Source organism: Cupressus sempervirens, chromosome 4, assembly GCF_028749045.1.
Source record: "Cupressus sempervirens isolate cs-2001-9-10 chromosome 4, ASM2874904v1, whole genome shotgun sequence".
NCBI lineage: Eukaryota > Viridiplantae > Streptophyta > Pinopsida > Cupressales > Cupressaceae > Cupressus > Cupressus sempervirens.
The window spans coordinates 904,081,817-904,099,990 of NC_143121.1; the positions used below are offsets into that span (position 1 = coordinate 904,081,817).

The window sequence follows — 18,174 nt, forward strand, 5'->3', positions numbered from 1 at the left end:
CTTACCACTTTGCTACTTCCTTTACGGACTATTGTACGGCTTAATTGTCTATCCATTCTCTCCACCATGCGACCAGCAACCTTACTGTATGACCATCAATTTGCCAGCCTCCTAGCAGCTATCGTTTGGCCTCTTCCAGGCCTCGTCCCGTGTGTAATAGGGCAAGTTGACCCCGACATTCGTTAGGTTTATACTTATATGGATCTGTTCCAGATGGGTAGCTAAACAACAAAACATTACAAGGTACTAGTTCTTATCGAAGAAGAGGTAATTCTTATTCTAGAGGTGGTTTTCGTGGTAATTGTTTCAGATGTGGCAAAGAAGGGCATAGATCCTTTCAGTGAAGATACTCTAGTGAGAATGAACAAGGTAACCTTGTTCTTTTTCCATTGAACTTTCCCAGTGTCATCAAAAGGTTCTTGAACTTCAGAATTCATGCAGTCAAGAAGATCATTCTCTTTCAGTGCAACCAGAATCCCAAACTTCCATGGAGAGAAGTTTGAAGAACCATCTAATCTATTTTCAACCATCAAACCATTTACCATTGTCGATAGTTGCAAACAATGAACTGAAAGTAGAGCAAATAGAAAAAGTATAGTTTAATGCTTCTGGTTTTGGATCATTTCCTTTGACCCACTTTGATACCATGTTAAGTTGTTCGAACCAGAAGTATAATGAAGCAATAATAATGAAAATCACAATTCAAAACAAACAGATAACACAAGTAGTTATCCTGAGAAAAACCCTTCTCTATTAGAATTGTAAAACTGATTACAAAACCTCTGCCTCCTTTTATGTCTTCAATACTCAATAATTATTCAAGGATCAGAGGTAATCATACATAACAAATTATCGCTACTAAGAATCATGATACACACAAATAGTAATCTTAAAAACAACTCCGCTACACATATACAGGACTTCGATAGACCACAATATAGCTGCTCCTACATCAAGTCGAAAATGGACACGATACAATGATGTATCTTGCTTCAGAATTTTTTCGAATTTCTCATAAGTCTCCATAATACAAAAATGACAGAACAGATTAATCTTGCAATTATTGCAGATATACGAATGGACAACCAAAGACCATAAAGGAGCTGTTACAAAAATGAACAGTCTCCTCATAAATGAAGCGGTGCATACAAAATGGTATCAATGAGAATGTGAAACGATGAAGATATGAAACCGATGACATCATAAACTTCATGGTTAATCCACAAGTCGCTATACAAAACTGGTAGCAATGATGAGTTGATGCCAGCAGTGAAGATGCCATGTTATATTTTGCATAGAGTCTAATAAAGAAGGATGAGATCAAAATACGATGGAGGAGAGACGATGCCAGCAGAGCACAATGTCTCAAACATGTGAAACTGGAAATGCTATGAACGGTCAGGTATAAGGAAATACACTGAAGCCTATAAAAGATATGAAAACGAATCTGTGAATACACCAAGAGCAGAGAAGAACATAGATGACACAAGGCAGCAACTTGAGGATCTCAAATAAAGGAACAGAGGACATCCATAGGATCAGAAAATGTAGAGTTGATTATCATAGGTAAGATCCATCTCGCAGCTATCACATAATTGTACATTATTTCATCAGTCAGTATATTTCTGAATGTGGTCTAATCAGGCTTAATTATGTATAGATTATAAATGGGTATAAAAGAACAATGCAACCAGCATTTTGAAGTTTGTGCTTTAAGGTTCATGAAAAACTGAGCATGCTTACAAGGGAGAATTGTTATATTAGCTTACTTTTACCATCAGAGGAGTTCTGCATTATAAGTTATAAGTTTTCTTTAGTTCTCACCAAAGAATGTTAACTGCAGGTACAATTTTTAGACGCACAATGCACAATAACTTTGCTGGACTCTTTTATGGACTGCCATTCACTAAACCCAATTCTGATTTTGTCCCCTTCATACAGCAGCAGTTTCCAGCAAATACTAAACTATTATTGGTCTGTCAGGAAGGCCTGAGGTCAGTGTGGCATTTGGAATTTTCAATCACATTCCATAGTTTTTTTAAATTCTTTTCTGCAGTTCTAGGATTTTTGTGCAGCAACAAATAATAAGTAATAGGGAAGCATGATTGAGTGACAATTGAATGGATATAAATAATGCCACAGTGTCAGTAATGGGAGCAAAGAACCATAATTGCAATTCAATTTAGGACACCTGTCAAGAAGCTTCTATAAATATCAACTAATGACATGTTCATAGATACTTAATGCTAGTCTTTCTCTCAAATTTTATTGCTTTTTTTCTTTTTAATATGTTGAGTAATATAATATTCATTGTCGTGTGATGGCTTATTTTACATTGATAAATATTATCCTAAGAAATATCTATAGAATTCAGAAGAATATTTTGTTATGTCTGAATTTGAGTATTCCTTCGCCTTAGTTGTTTGTATCTTTTATTATTAAACCTGATATATAATGATAGTTATGCACAAGGTGAATACATTTGCAGCCCTAATGTTTGTAATCCAAAGGATTGGAAGATATTCAATGTATGCATTTTGAAAATTTAAATTGCAGATCAGAGTAATAATGATCTATCGAAGATTGAATTAGCAGTGGGGCTGTTTGTACCTCTATGCACTTTTTTCAAATTAAAATCGTTTTTGCATGTTTTATCAAGTTCTTTACTAATTTGACACAGATGGTAAGTGATGCAGTCTAGCCAAGGAGGTCTAATGAAAGGCAACCTAAACCTAGCAGTCACATACAACACATAGCTATGAATACACATGGCAAGCAGAAGAAAAATAATTCTACCTTCATTAATTTATCTAAATCTACCTTTTAGGCTTACAATGGGCTGAAAAGAGCCTAATCTCATGAGAGACAAAAATTACCGAATGGGTTACTCAATGCCCAGAATGAATCAGTAATCCTTTTAATCTGGGTTATCTCCTGTTTACTTGGTCTCTCCTTTCTTGTGGAGATGTTCAAAGGGTTTCTTTTGGAGTCTACGAACATTCTCTGCAAATGGTTTTTTGTTAGCCTCTATTCCACACTCATGCTGCCCCTCTTAGTACCCTTATTTCCCTTTTGCTTCTTCTGCGTAGGAATGCCAACATTTTATTTTCCTTTCAAATGCACAAACATTGAGGTAAACCATTTTAGCCAACTTGTATGCATGATTTAATGATCAAGGAGTAAATCACGGAGTTGATTTTGTGTTTTGTTGAAGATCATTAATCCCTATGCATAGTGAATAGCCAATCAGAAAAATGGAAAGTATAAGCAGCAAAAGTGAAGGATCTGGATCATTGATCTTGACCTAAAAACTTCTACAGTTGGTTATAAAAGAGAATCCAAATCCTATTTTTATGTGTTTGTGAGAGAAGCGAAGTTTGGATGTAGTGAAGTGCAGAATAAAGTTAGATCAGATCAGTGAAAGGATCAGTGTTGGAAAGAGGAGATCCGTAATCTGCATATTATGTGCAAACTGAAGGATCAAGTACTTATACATTTTTTTGCAAAGTGAATCAGGGTAAATCTTTTAACAGAGTGGTCCTAACAGACCTTTGTAAATCTCCTAACAAAGTGCTTACTTAGTTGTAAATTTAAATCCTTTAATCAAGGTAGATTGAACAAGTCTTGTAAGCTCTTAACAAGGCAGACCCCTCATAGGGTGGATCATCAGAAGTGATCAAAATTGTAGCCCTAACAGATGAACTTTATTGCTGCAGTGGTGAAGATTTGTGGGTGTCATCCCCACCCCAATTTTACCTTCACCTTGGAGGGTTTCTGGGTAACCAAAATCTTTGTGTTATTTGTTGATCATCTACTTTCATGTTTATGGATGTGATTAGTAGTTAGGTCTAATACATCATTGCATTAAATGTTTATGTGATTTATGATATTGTTGTGAGAAGGATTAGAGGTGAAGCTATCAGATTTGATATTTGTTTCAAAGGGTAAAAGTTTTATAGATCCTGATTTCCCCGTCTCAGTATCTAACTTTTCCAATAGACTTCCAATAGATGGCATAAAGCATAAGAATATATATATGTGTGTGTGTGTGTGTGTGTGTGTGTGTGTGTGTATGTGTGTGTGTATATATATATATATATATATAGAGAGAGAGAGAGAGAGAGAGAGAGAGAGAGAGAGAGAGAGAGAGAGAGAGCACATTAAATACTTCATGAAAAGAATGAGAGAAGTGCTTCAGATAAATAGAGATGAGAGATGAATTGCAAATATAATTTCCCAGTCTATGCATGCTACCTATCATCCCATGTGTGTGGAAAGTGTAAAGATCCCGATAACGAGGAATCTACTCCTAAACTCAAATATTGCACATGTTAGGAATAATGAAAGAGTCATTCTCACATTTGTTTGAATCCAAATACAAAAAAACACTTATAGGGATTCCTTAGAAATATTCCTACAAGTAGCTAAGTAAAATAAAATAATGTTTATGGTAAAGGTTAATTCCTAACACCCCCCTTAAGCTTTACTTGGGGAGTTCACATCGAACTATTCAATGGGTTTACATGATGGAGAAATTCATCTTAGCAAAGAGGTTTGGTGGGAATATACCCTCTGCCTGGAGGTATTCCTGGATGAATCTTGCTAGAAACCAAACTGTGCCTAGCTAGCTTTTTCAAAATATCACTGTGATAGTGCTTAGGACTATCATTAGATGATTTTGAAGAAATCAAACATTCAACTTGCCAAGCAACATCCGATGTCTAAACATGACCTCCATCCTCTTATCTGAAACTAATCAAGATGCGCCATTGGATATTCCTCATAAGATCACCTTCTAGCCATCAATCTTGAATGAGAACTCCATTTCTTTGTAACCTAAGTTTTGTCGAGGAAATGTATCCAGTTATTGCCAAAAATAGTATTAGTTTCTCCCAAGATAACCACATAAAAATGATTAGAAGCCATTTAGCTTCCTAGAGCCAAACTCAACCGTTGGCCCTTTTATAGACCTGACATCAGCCAACCATAACATCATATCCCTCATGCTCCTTGGTCAGAAGGCCTCTCTTAGTCACTATGGAAAAATCTAGGAAATTGTGAGTATCACTGTCAAGAAACATAGTCACTCGTTGTCCCTCTAAAACTCTAGACAGTTGGAAATTATTGTATCAAGGTGTACCAGACAAGGTAGAAATAGTTCCACTTTAACACTCTTAGGTGGTTGTTTCTTGGTTCCTTGGTTCACTGGTATAGCTGTCCTGATTATGGTTTTTCTTTCCTTCCTCATTATCAAAACCCACTTCAATATAATGCACTCTACCCTTACAAAGAAACTTGTTCCTATGGTTCCTTGCAGCTGAAATACAATTTCTTTTTCCGCAATTGATTTTGATCTTTTCAAGCACGAGCTTCTGAGTTTTGATGCATAGATCACATTGACAATATTCATGGCGTCCAATCTCACAAATTTGCAAAACAAGGTCAACTCACCAAAAAAATATTGTAGTCCATAAGTGTCCGACATTTCAAGAAAGGTAACAAACCTCCATTCTTACTAATCCTATGGCTATTATACCAAACTAGCTTTGATATCAATTGATGGGAAATTTGCAATCACTAGTCAATTAATTAACATATAAACATTTGTTCTCAAGTTATAACAGCAATCACTGAGAGACCAAGCTTGTACTATTGCAATATGAAAATCCCAGATTTGCATGCAAATTTGAAATTAATCAACCTTGGTGTAAAATACCAAGATTAGATCCATCTTTTTTTTTGCTAAAAATCAGCCAACCTAACATTCTTAAAATCACCACCTTATGTGAGTTTATAATACAATAAATAAAAGATGACATCATGATAAGATAACAACATTGAGGCATAAATCAGTAACATAAAGGCATCATGACACGTGATTTATGTGGAGAAACCTTGATAGGAAAAAACTCTAGCAAGAAGAGATACCAAGAATGCGTTATCGTTAAATCAAGACTGCAATTCATCACACACTTCTTTCTATTCTCCTCTTTGCCCCCAATATGACAGCACATGTGAACAACTTCTTTGTGCTCCAACTTTTCCCTCCTCAGGTTCTTGTACCTGAAGTATAACTCTACATTTTACCATTCTACTTCTTTTCCACATCAAAGAGGCTTAATTTGGAGTTGTAAAGAGTTCATAAGAACAAAACTTGGTGCCCAAAGATGACTCTTCATTTCAAAAATCCTATCTTTTGATTTACCTTCTAGGAATGTGTGAGCGCATAGGTTTTGGGTTCCAAAACATTTCTTTTCAACCTAGGTGCCCAAAATTGGAAATGGAATGCCACAGTTGGACTATCAAGCAGAAACCTTTGCATCTTTCCAAATGCCCTCTTGGAGAAGCCTACCAATCACCTTTTTTTAATCTCTGTCACTTCTTTTTTACCATCTAGGCATCTACATTTGAAAATAAATAAATTAATATTTATGTGCACAAGACATCTTTACCACTACTAGTGAAATCCTTAATCCCTAATGAATGTATTACAAACAATGATGAGAATAAAAATGTTACAAATTATTTTAGCAATACACCCTAAGTGCTTAGGGATCCTTTCCAAGGATGTTGGAATCTAGGTCACAAGGTTCGAATTCGAGTTTGGCAACCATAAAATTTGCATGAAGTTCGACAACAGTAGAATGTTAGGAAAAAATATGGTATTAAACTCGCCATAGATATATATATATATATATATATAGAGAGAGAGAGAGAGAGAGAGAGAGAGAGAGAGAGAGAGAGAGAGAGAGAGAGAGAGAGAGAGAGAGAGAGAGAGAGAGAGAAGCATAATATTTTAACATTGTTAAATATATTTAAAATTATTATAAAAAGATTGACACATTTATAAAATAGAAATTATATTTGAGGTATATGATTAATTTTTAATAATATAATTTAATATTTAACATAATTTATAACACTTTAATATTCAATTTTTTTAAAAAAAACCAAAAAACATTTAATACATATATGAAAATGATATGGAACAAATAACTACAAATAAATATATTAAATATCACAAATGAAAAACTATATAATAAAATGTATAATATTAAACATAAAACAATTTTTAAACATCAAAATATGTAAATGAAATGAAAATGGTTTACAAAAACCTAAAATGATAATAACGCCCAACTATTGTCAGTCAACATAAATCCCTAGTGTTGCACTCGGAGGAGATGATGTGCAAAATGAATGAAGTCATGCTTTGCAACAGAAAGGAATCAGAGGGTTCTCGCAATATGGTACAAATGTAGCTCAACTTCCGTCTTGCCTCCCTCAAACGATCAACTCCCATGAATTTTTACAATGAAGTCGGGCAGAAATGTATAGAAAGAGAATACTAGAAGTGCTAAAAAATGGTATATCAAGCCTCTAAATTTTTTTCCCCTCGATGAAAAGCTTGCCCTCAATTCTATATGAACAAAAGTCAAATTTTAACGAATCTTATGGAAGTATGTGAAGTTAACCCTGATTTGAATTTTATGTATGAAATTCGGCAAACTCTATGACATAGGTTGGAACCATGCAATGGGACACAGGTTGTACATGGTAGATTATACCTTAATGCTAATACCTCTTATCACAACTATATCTCCTCTTATTACATTTAGGTCTTGGTAATTCTTCACTTTTTATTTGGGATGAAGATTCCTAAAGTATTATTGAACCCTTGAACATGTAATAGATAATTGCTACAATCACCACAAATTTCACAATTTCTCTTTTTTCTCTTGAAATTTTGTGTAATGGCCCATATGGTTGAATTTGTAACAAGTAGCAACTTCCCTCTTTGTTTGATTGCAACCTCTCCCTTTTTTGCATCCTCTATGTAGTTAGTTATTATATTAGGCTTTGCTACCATTTGGAGTGTAATTTTTCGCAGTTTGTTCATTCATGATCTGTGGTGGTGTATATTAGGGAGCACATATGTTATATTATGCTTTTTACGATGCATGCTTATATCCACAATTTTGGTTGTGGAATGTGGCCTTTTCTAGCCATTTAGCTCTTGTCCTTTTTTGTTGAAAGAAGTCAAATAGTCATATTATAGTAGTTGTCCCACGATTTTGGCTGTTCTTCTATGCTTACTTGAAACATAAGTCATTAGTTTTGTGGTCCTCCCATTCCTCACATATCCCAAACTACAGAATTTTGATTCTTCTAGGGGCTGGTTGTAAGTCCAGTCTAAGTGCAACAACTTTCTTCTTCTCTCTCATCATTTTGTGCTTGTTCCTCAAGTATCCTTCATTAGAAAAGTAAATGCACCAAATCTTCTTTCTTTGAGACGGTGATGACATGCCATTTTCACCTTTAGCTAGTATACATAGTTTAAAATACCTATACCTCGGGTTTTAGGGATAGGGAACAGGGAAGTGGGATTATAGGACTGATTTCTTTCCTAGAGTAGGGGATGACAGTGGGGATAACCATAAAAGGAACAGGGAAATTTTAAATATTTGTATGAAAAATGGATAAAGCATGCTTTTATATTTTATAGAACCTTAACATATAATGTTTACATTAAATAATTTAAATTGGGAGTTCACATGCGAGTGTAAGTCAAACAAATTATCAAAATTCAAACATTAATTTTATGTGACAACCATGCGATGGGTTTCCGACTTTTCGGAACATCTCTTTTTGTAGGGGGGTCAAACTATGTTGGAAACATGTCCTTGGCTAATACAATTAAATATCAATTGTTCAAGTTTTAGTTTCAGCATCTCCGTTTCCTTGTTCGCTTCTCTTTTTCTTCTCCAAGGTTGTGCTTTGACTTTGCATGCTAGCTCTACTACATTTGAATAACTTTTAATATTTTTCCATCAAGAGCAGTTCTAAATTTTGGCGAGAGCAAGATATAAACCATTCTACTCTCCACTTCTTTGTTAGAAATAGGGAATATTGGGAGGGGGGAGGGGGGGGTTTGGTGGTTCGGTGTTCCATAAAATTTTGCCCATTTATGGATATCATTAACAATCTTTAAACTTGCATATATAATCAAATTGAAAGGTAAACATAACCATAACACAATGCAACTCATAACACCATTATTTGTTAACTAGGGAAACCCTGGCAAAGAGAAAACCTCGGTGGGGATGGTACCCACAAAATGATCCACTAATCAAAAGTATCTTGTGAAAGATATTGACCATGTTAGGAGTCTATTACATCTATATAGTGTATCTATCCTTGTTAGAAGCCTCAACCTTGTTAGGAGTTGGTATTACAATGCAAGTAGCAAGATGAGGTCACTGCCCAAACATGCATATACAATAGTACTTTCTGTAAATGAAAGGTATAGATACAAAAACCTTTTTGACAATGTTGATATCTTATATAGGTCCTGACTTGCACAAAGTTTATCTTGAAGCCTATCACTCTAAAAGCTTAGGAACCATTATAAACAAAGGAAATATCAAATTCATACCCAAAGCTGGTGATCCAGAGGATATATGCAATTGGAGACCCATTACCCTTCTGAATGTGTCATACAAGATCATTGCCAAGGCTCTCTCTCTCAAAATCAGGCACATGTTGCCCTTAATTGTGCGGCCAGAGGAAACTGGATTCATCAAGTCCAGATATATTCTTGACAACATCATTGCTGTCTGGGAGGGAATGGAATGGGCTCGCAAGTCCAATCAGAAAGCCATCTTTTTAAAGATAGATTTTGCTAAAGCCTATGATTGCATTGAATGGCTCTTCATCTTGGCTATGCTCCAGGCTCTGGGTTTTGGCCCCAACTTCCCCTAGTCCGTGGAGATGCTAATGCTTGCATTACCATCAACAATTCACAATCAGAGGCTTTTGGTCTTTTTCGTTCCATCAGACAAGGTTGTCTGCTAGCTCCTATGCTTTATGTCCTTACTGCGAAAGGTTTTGGTTATTTACTTGCGCATTCTATGTCCTCAAGACTGGTTCGTGGCATTTCCTTGCCTGAATAATCCTCCCAATTAGTCAATGGACACTTTGCTGATGATTCTTTTCTCACTCTTTTAGAGGATGAAGAAAACATCAATAATGCTTTAAGTTGCCTGGACACCTTTTGTCAAGCTTCTGGTTCTGCCATTTAATGGCATAAAATGCTCTGCTTCCGCCAGTCCTTTCTGCCAACTCCACCTTGGCTTAGCCCTTTTGAGTGGAAATGGGTTGCTCACTGAGAAATCTTCCGCTTTCTTGGCATTCCTTTTGCGTTCCAGGCATTGCCTGTGGAACGTTGGAATGCTGTGTTGGCTAAGATTAGCAAAAAGCTCGACTATTGGATCACAAAGCCGCTCTCCCTCGCGGGAAAATTTCAGATTTGCTCTAAGATTCTTACGGCCACTCATGTTTATTACTCATCCTGCTGGGCTCCATCCAAAGCCTCTTACATGAAGTTGGAAAGATTGCTTAGAGATTTTCTCTGGGCCTCTGGTTCTGATCACCATGGCTTTCATAGAGTGGCCTGGGACTTCTGTTGTCTCCCAAGAGAGTTCGGTGGTCTTGGCTTGCTTTCCACTCGGAGACAAGGCCTTGCTCTCTGTGCAAAATGGATTATTAGGGCTCTCTTAGGAGATGAAGCTTGGAAGATTTTGGTTCGGCACTGCATTTCTTTTGGCTTCCCTATCAACAGGATTGCTTGGAAGGGGATTGGTTTCCAAACCTTTCTCATTATGCGTGAGCCCGTGGTCATTTAGGGCTCCTTTGTCATCAAGAGCATCTGAAAAGCTTGGGAGACTGTTAAGCCCTGGCTTCGATGGGTTGGAGATGAATTCCACAATGGCCTCTCCTTGAATCAACATAACATATGGTGGTCTCCCCCTGTTTGCCATTCAGGGTACTCCCCTCGCCAAGACTCAAGGGGCTAGTGCTCTGCGTTTTTTCAAACATGGTATCAGAACTTCAGAGGGCCTCTTTTCACGGGTCACCATGAATTTCAAGACTTGGGAAGATATGCAAGTATAGTACCGCCTTGTCCATTCAGATTGGCAAACTTTTGACCTTCTGCTTTCTTCCATCCCTGTTGACTTAGTTCATAAAGTGGGGATTCAGTCTGTTTGCCCTTGGTGGCTTGATTGGAAGTGGTTTCCTGCCACTCCTTTTTCTAATTACAAGCCAAGTTTGAGCTACAGATGGCTTTCGCCTCATCTTCCCATGGTGGATACGCTAAACCATAGATGACATTTGCAATCTTCCCTTTCTCAATGGAGAAAATGCTTTGACACCATATGGATCGCTATAACTGAACCCAAGATTGTGTATTTTGCTTGGTGCTTGGCCTTCCAAGGTCTTCCCTTGGGGCCTTGGCTCAAGCACATTGGGGTTCTTGACCCTAGATGCCCCTTTTGTGGACAACCAGAGTCTTTCTTGCATATTTTTTGGTTCTGTAAGTATGCTCAGAATTATTGGCACTGGATTCATGATTTCTTCAAGTCATTCGGACCTGAGTTTTTATTGAGTGACTCTCTCAGATTTCCTCGGAAGTTCACCCAGATTTGGCATACCTTCAGGCTGGAGATCCTATTTTCTCTATGGAAAGATAGGAATGTTGTTCTTTTCACACAGTTTTTTGGATGTTAACATTGCTATGCATACTAAGGAATGCATTTGTAATAATGTAATTATGTAGATATAGGTGCAAGCTAATAAAGTTGCACTCGAAGTTGCTCACCTGCAAGAGCTGCTCAATCACTAGGGCAATGCCCCTTGTACTGTCGCCAGAGTTCCTCCAGATGCCTCAACAGAGACCTTGACGCCCTGCGGCCGTCGTCCTCGGCGCCACTCCTCTGGTTGCCAGTCGCACACCCTGTGCTCCCAAGCTTCCCACCATTGCTCTCCCAGTGGTGGTGATGGCGGATGGAGGTGCTGCTCAGCTTCCCCAGCCCATGGTGGTTTTGGTTGGTCCCCGACTCCTCCTCCTGGTTCCCATTGTGCGCACTCAGGGAAGTGGCCTCGCTTGGACCTAGCGATTTCTCCTCCACAGCCAAAGGTTAAAGATGTGGAGGCTGCCACTGTTGCTGTTGCTGGTGATGATGGCTGGACTGTTCCCAACCCACCCCCCAATCCTAAAGATGATTGGGGTTTTCAACATAAAGATGATCCACCACCCTCTGGCACTGCTTTGGCAGCCTGAGGTTGCCTTATTTGTTTTTTTTTTTGATGAATAGTTTTTGATTCCGACTGCGGCCATGTTTTTTGTCGGGCTTCGGCCGTTTGAGCTCTTTCGCGGGGTGATCTTGTATCCCCTGACCCCTTTTTTGTGAATTGTAAATTGAGTATATTTTATTAATAGAAAAGGTAACTATTCATCAAAATATCTGATTTGTCCTTTGTTTTTCACTTCACAAAACTAATCTTGCATTCGTACCGTACTGTACTATCATCAGATTCACATCAATATTGATCATACAAAGTATGCATTCAAACATTATATCATTACAATACAATGCGACACTTATTACAACCAAAAGTGTCTGCCTTTATACCATATGACTTAACCAGTTGGGCTTCAATTCATTGCACATTTCCCAAAACTTGAAATTACTTCTTGCTGAGTAAGCGTTAGCATCTAGGATATCGTCCCATTGTTTTGGTAAACCAAAATAATCCCTTAACCAAAATGCCAAGTTATTCTGTTATCTGCTTTGTTTTGCCTGTCATAACTTGTACCTAGAAAAATGTTCATAACTTTGTCTATAAAACGAATCTTCTTGAGCGCTTTTAACCACGTGCTGTATACATCTTTTACTACCTTCCTTCAACCACACATTGCCTCAAATGCTTCCAGTAAACCGTGCTAAAGCATATACTTTGACTGTTCACTATATTGTTGAGTAAGACAATTTTCGAAGTCCCAAGTATCCAAAACTCCATAATATGTTTTTCCTTCTTCATAGTACGTATATGTAACCATAAATGAAAACTCTATATCATTCTCATACATCCTCTTAGCCAAATTGCCAATAATCTCCCCCTTTGGCATTGATGGCAACATATGGGAAAATTGGCTAAGTTACAAAAAGTCTTCAAAATTGTGGCCTTGTGAAAAATTCAAAGCTGTGGATCATCTTCAAAATATATATGCCATCTTATGTTCATACTATACTCCTCTTTTGATTATACTTTATCCTACTTATAACTCCTTACAATAAAGTATACATAACAATATTCCTATCCAATACTCTCCCTCTTTAACATCAATGGCAAAGGTGAGTCAAAATTTATATACATATCAAAATTTTGTTACCTTTCATGCTTGCTAATTATTAATAAGTGCCATGCACTCTCCGAAATTCTGTTTAAGACCATGTGTCCTTGATGGCCTCAGATATGCTAATTAATCCACATAAGCCATAAGATGCAACTTCAACTACATTAAGATCAGAATATACCAGTCTTCCATAAGATTCTTTTGCATCTATACATTCTTTGAGCTGCCTATGGACTTGATCAATCTTCAATGTCAGCCGTTCCCTTAATAGTAAAAATTTCTTCATGGTTCTTTCTTTCTGCAATTCCAGTAGTCTTAGCTCATAATGAGCATTGCTGATTCTTCTCTCCAAATCTGTGATCTGTGCATTAGGATTCATCAATTCATCCACAATACTTTTCAATTCTGTCTCCTTGTCCTTGATCTCTTTGGTGTACACAAATGATAATGCACACTTTCCATAAAGATCTTTGCCTTCATGCATGCATCTCCTCAATACCTTCATACAAGTATCAAGAACTGATAGATCACTGGTGATATTGTTATAGACAGTGCTAAATAGTTTTGCATCATGAGTGGTTTGGGCTTTCACTACTGCAATTTCTACTAATGTAGAGAACTTCTTTTCAAATTCCTCCATTGTTTTATCTCATGTCTTCTCTACATCAGGCTCATTGATCTGGACTTGAATGGTATTCCTCATTTTCTGAGTCATTCTTTCAAGTGTGCCTAATGAACTCTTGCTCATCTTTCTGGATTCTTCAGCTATCTTCCCAATAGAAAATGTTGTCATTTGAATGTACTTCTGAATGTCCATGTTACCATCAAACATCTTGGTAGCATCTTGTGGAAGACCTATAAAAAATGCTTGAAGAGGTGACCTTGAAGTACTTGTTGGTGAAGTATCTGCACAGCTGCTATCTGCCTCTCCTCTATTGTAGGCCTCTATTCTTCTTGTGGCTGCGATGGCTGGGCATCCATCTGATCATTCTTTTCTTGCTCTACATCTTTCTTTTCTTCTTCTTTCTTCTCTTCTTATCTCTCTGCTTTCTTCAATGCGACAATGCTAGATGTGCTGTCATTTACTATGTTTTTCCAGTTTGGTGAGAAATCAAATTCTGTGCTCACAGAACTAGGTATCAATAACATCTCTTTTGGTGATTCATGTCTGTGCATATTGATAGAGTCGTGTTTCTTCTTTTTATCCTCTTCTTCCTCTGAGCTGGAATAATCATCAATGTTGTTTGTCACCAAATTGCTAACATTATAATCTTGTTGTGCTGCAAATGGGTTTTCAGCAGTACTAGCAAAGGGATCTTTACTAGTGTCTATTACAATTGTAGCTCCCCCTATCATCATGCTGTCATCTTGTGTGTCTATAGGTGAGATGTCTTGTGGGTCATTTTCTGCTGTTGCTGTTGCTGGTGGCTCTGTCATAACTTTGACTACTGCCAGTTCAGTCTCTTTAGTTACAAGCTCATACTGTCCTCTCATTATCAATATTGCTCTTTGCTTATTCCTCAACAATGGCTTAATCTTCTTCAAGATTACTTGCATTTCATCATCATTTTGAATATCACAAGGCTTTCTAATAGCTTGTTCTCTAGTTTTCTTACCCTCTTCCTTTGTTCTAGCCTTTTTTCCTACCAATTTGTTATATAGTTCCTCAGGTACGTTTCCATGAATGTGCACAAAAGTTGCTTGAAGTCTATCACATACCTTATAACTGCTCTTCTATAATGGGTCACACAAATTACACTAGTTCAATTGTGTGAAGTTTCCATCCTTAATTATAATCCAATTCATTCTTCCAATTTATGGTTTCCAATTTTTTTCTTTTCTCTTCACTGCTCTCTTCTTGTGGCTTGGGTTGAGGTTCAACTGATGGTGGAGTGATCTTTCCTCTCATCTTCTTTGGTGGTGTCTCTTCCTCTTTCTGTTTTGTAGTTTTCTTGCCAACATATGTCATCAACACTTCAGGTTTCTTCTTTGGTCCTGGACCAGTAGCCATCTCTTTTATTCTTTTTGATCTTTTAGGTATTACTTACTCCTTTTTCTCCTCCTTTTCTTGTTTAAAAGGTGCTAAGATCACTGCTGGAGAGATCCTCGTAGACCTCCTAAAACTGCAGGGGTACTCTTTTCACTGATAACTGTCACATCCTCGTCTTCTTCAGCTGGTTGTGCTTCTGCTGCTGATGGAATAGCATTGATAGGACTTGATGGTGCAGGGCTAGGTGGTGGTGGTGGTGAACTAGGTGCTACTGATAATGGTTACACTAGCAAGATATTATTTTGGCCACTTGCTTTGATTTCTGAAACTGTTTGCTTAGCTTCAATGTATCCTTCTTTTGTTATTTGAGTATTTAGAAGCATCTTCTTTACAACATTCTCTACTTTCTTCTTGGCTGCTTTAGAAATCTATGTTTGTTGTCCTTCAACCAATCTTTCTTCAACAAGGATCTATCTATCACTGTCTTCATCAACATTTTCTTTCAAAATCTTTTTAACATTCTCATCAATTTCTGCTTCTGTAACTTCATATCCCAAGGGGTCAACAAACATAACTCTTGGAACTGTTAATTCTGTAACTCTGACATCATACTGATCTGATTCTACAGATTGTACAGATCGGCTAATGCATGAAATCCCTTGAATAAAGGCCTATATATAATTGTCATTTCCTTTGTTGTGATTAGTGTCTCCTTGGGGTAATATTGTTAAAGACTAATTTGATCAACTTGGTTAGTTTAATTACTAACTAAATGTTATCCTTAATAGACGCCGATTTCAAGAAAGCAGTTAAGGCCAACCTAGAGAGAGACATGTCCTTTCTAAGGACATGCCCCTTGGTTGTTATATTTATGTGGGGTGTGAATGTGGATAAAACACACACATTGAAACTAAGTCTGCTCCTTTAGCATTCAATGCCTCATACGACTTGTAGCAGAAATAAATATATTATTGCAGAACTGTACATCACAGCAAGAATACTTAATATACCGTCTAGTATTGATAAAGACCATCTTCAACAAGAGTAAAGGCATTATATCAGTATTGACCTATCAAAATTTGTAGAAAACTTTCATGGTATCAGAGCTTAGATTCCTCTTGGTTCCTGGTACATAGAGTACTCTTTTGAGATGGAGAGAATTACCTGACTTCAGTTTCAAGGTGCAGTTCCCAATTTCTTTGACTGAATGAGTGGAATTATTACCTATGGTAACTTTATCATTAACTTCTTCTGATATTGAGTCTAATACTTCTTTGTATCCTGTAATGTGTCAAGATGATCCACTATCAATTACCCATGTTTTGCTTGATACTTCATTTGATAGTGTAGAATACAATACAAGTTTCTTAGGATCATAGTTTTCCTCTTTCCTAGTAACGTTTGTACATTTTACTTGCTGCTTTGTATTCTCAGGGCAATTAGATCTCTAGTGTCCAAATTTTTCACACTTGAAGCAATTTTATTTTGGATAAATCTCTCTTAGGTTTGTCATTTCTTTGATTACCCTTCTTCTTCTTGAAGTGCTTCTTCTTACCTTTAGAGGAATTTGTGTTGAGAATATGAAGTTCTTCATCTTCAGTTTTCAATTTTCCTCCTTTCTCGAGTTGCCTAGATTCTTCTTGAAGGCAATCTCCTTTAAGTCTATTGAAGTCTGGAAGTTTGTCTCTAGCACTTACTCCTTGTAAGAATATTTCCCATGAATCTAGTAATCCATCTATTGCCATTAATGTTAATTCTTCATCATCAATTATGCACGCAATGCTTGTAAGTTCATCTCTTAGACTAGCCACCCTTAGGAAGTATGAATTCATAGATTCATGATTTTCTTCAGAACTAGTTATATGTGTAGGATCTTCAAAACTTAGGGCTCTTTTCAATGTTAAATATTTCATTTCAAATTCTCTGATTAGATCTTTCTTGCATTGATCTATAAGATGATCATCACTTGTTATTAATAAATCATCAACATATAGTATCAAAATTATCATATTTTCTTTATCCTTTTTATAATAGAGATTTGATTAGTGCACTCATCATTTTGAATGTTGTTTGATGTTTCATTAGCATAGGTACTATTTCATTTTTTACTCCATCTAATATAATTCTCATGGCTTTCTTGTTTCCTTTGATCCAGTTAGTTTTATTAGGTTCAATATCAAGTTGCTTGGATTCCTTATCAACAAACTGTGATACATCATTTTTGTCAAGAGCCATCATAATTCTGAATTTTCATGCAATGAAATGATCTTTACCATCAAATCTATCTTTAGGTCTGATTACATTAGCCGTTGCAGCCATTGTAAGTAGAAGAATGATACTAGATATGAATTAAGTCTGATTACTAATTCGCAGAGCCAAGGTTCAACTACCAGAGCTCTAATACCATGAAAGTTTTAGGACTCCTTCATTACTTCCTAGGATTGGAAGTATGGCAGAACTCTGATAGCATCATACTTAATCAAGGAAAGTATACATTAAACATTTTGAAGAGATTTGGAATGTGGAACTACAGACCTATCTCTTCTCCTATGGAGACTAATCTACACAAACTTAAGGAAGCAGCAGCAGAATCACCCTCCATAGATTCTACTCTTTACAGACAGATGATTGGGTCTCTTATGTACTTGGTAAATACAAGACCTGATATTTTCTATATTGTTAATGCCTTAAATAAATTTATGTATGAGCCAAAGGAGATTCACCTAAGTGCGGTCAACACATTATGAGATATTTACAAGGCACTCTTAACCTTGGGCTCAATTATGAGAAAGTTGACTTGGACTTACATGGGTTCATAGACTTAGATTGTCTCGGAAGTGTTACTGATAGGCAAAGCACTTCAGGATGCTGTTTTAGTTTAGACATAGCGATGATATCATGGATATGCAAAAAGCAGGCATCAGTAGCACAAAGTTCCACAGAAGTTGAATACATTGCAACAACAATGGCCTCTCAGGAAGCAGTT

The 18,174-nt window shown here is 36.8% G+C and overlaps 1 protein-coding gene across 1 annotated transcript in view; it reads left to right on the plus strand.

The window, feature by feature from the left end:
- LOC149564305 (Rhodanese/Cell cycle control phosphatase superfamily protein) overlaps positions 1–18,174 on the plus strand; it is a 228,981-nt gene that overhangs the window by 136,665 nt on the left and 74,142 nt on the right. The window contains exon 3 of the mRNA XM_089827364.1: positions 1,844–1,994. Within this exon, the coding sequence (XP_089683490.1) occupies positions 1,844–1,994 (151 nt within the window). The remainder of the gene's footprint in view (positions 1–1,843; positions 1,995–18,174) is intronic.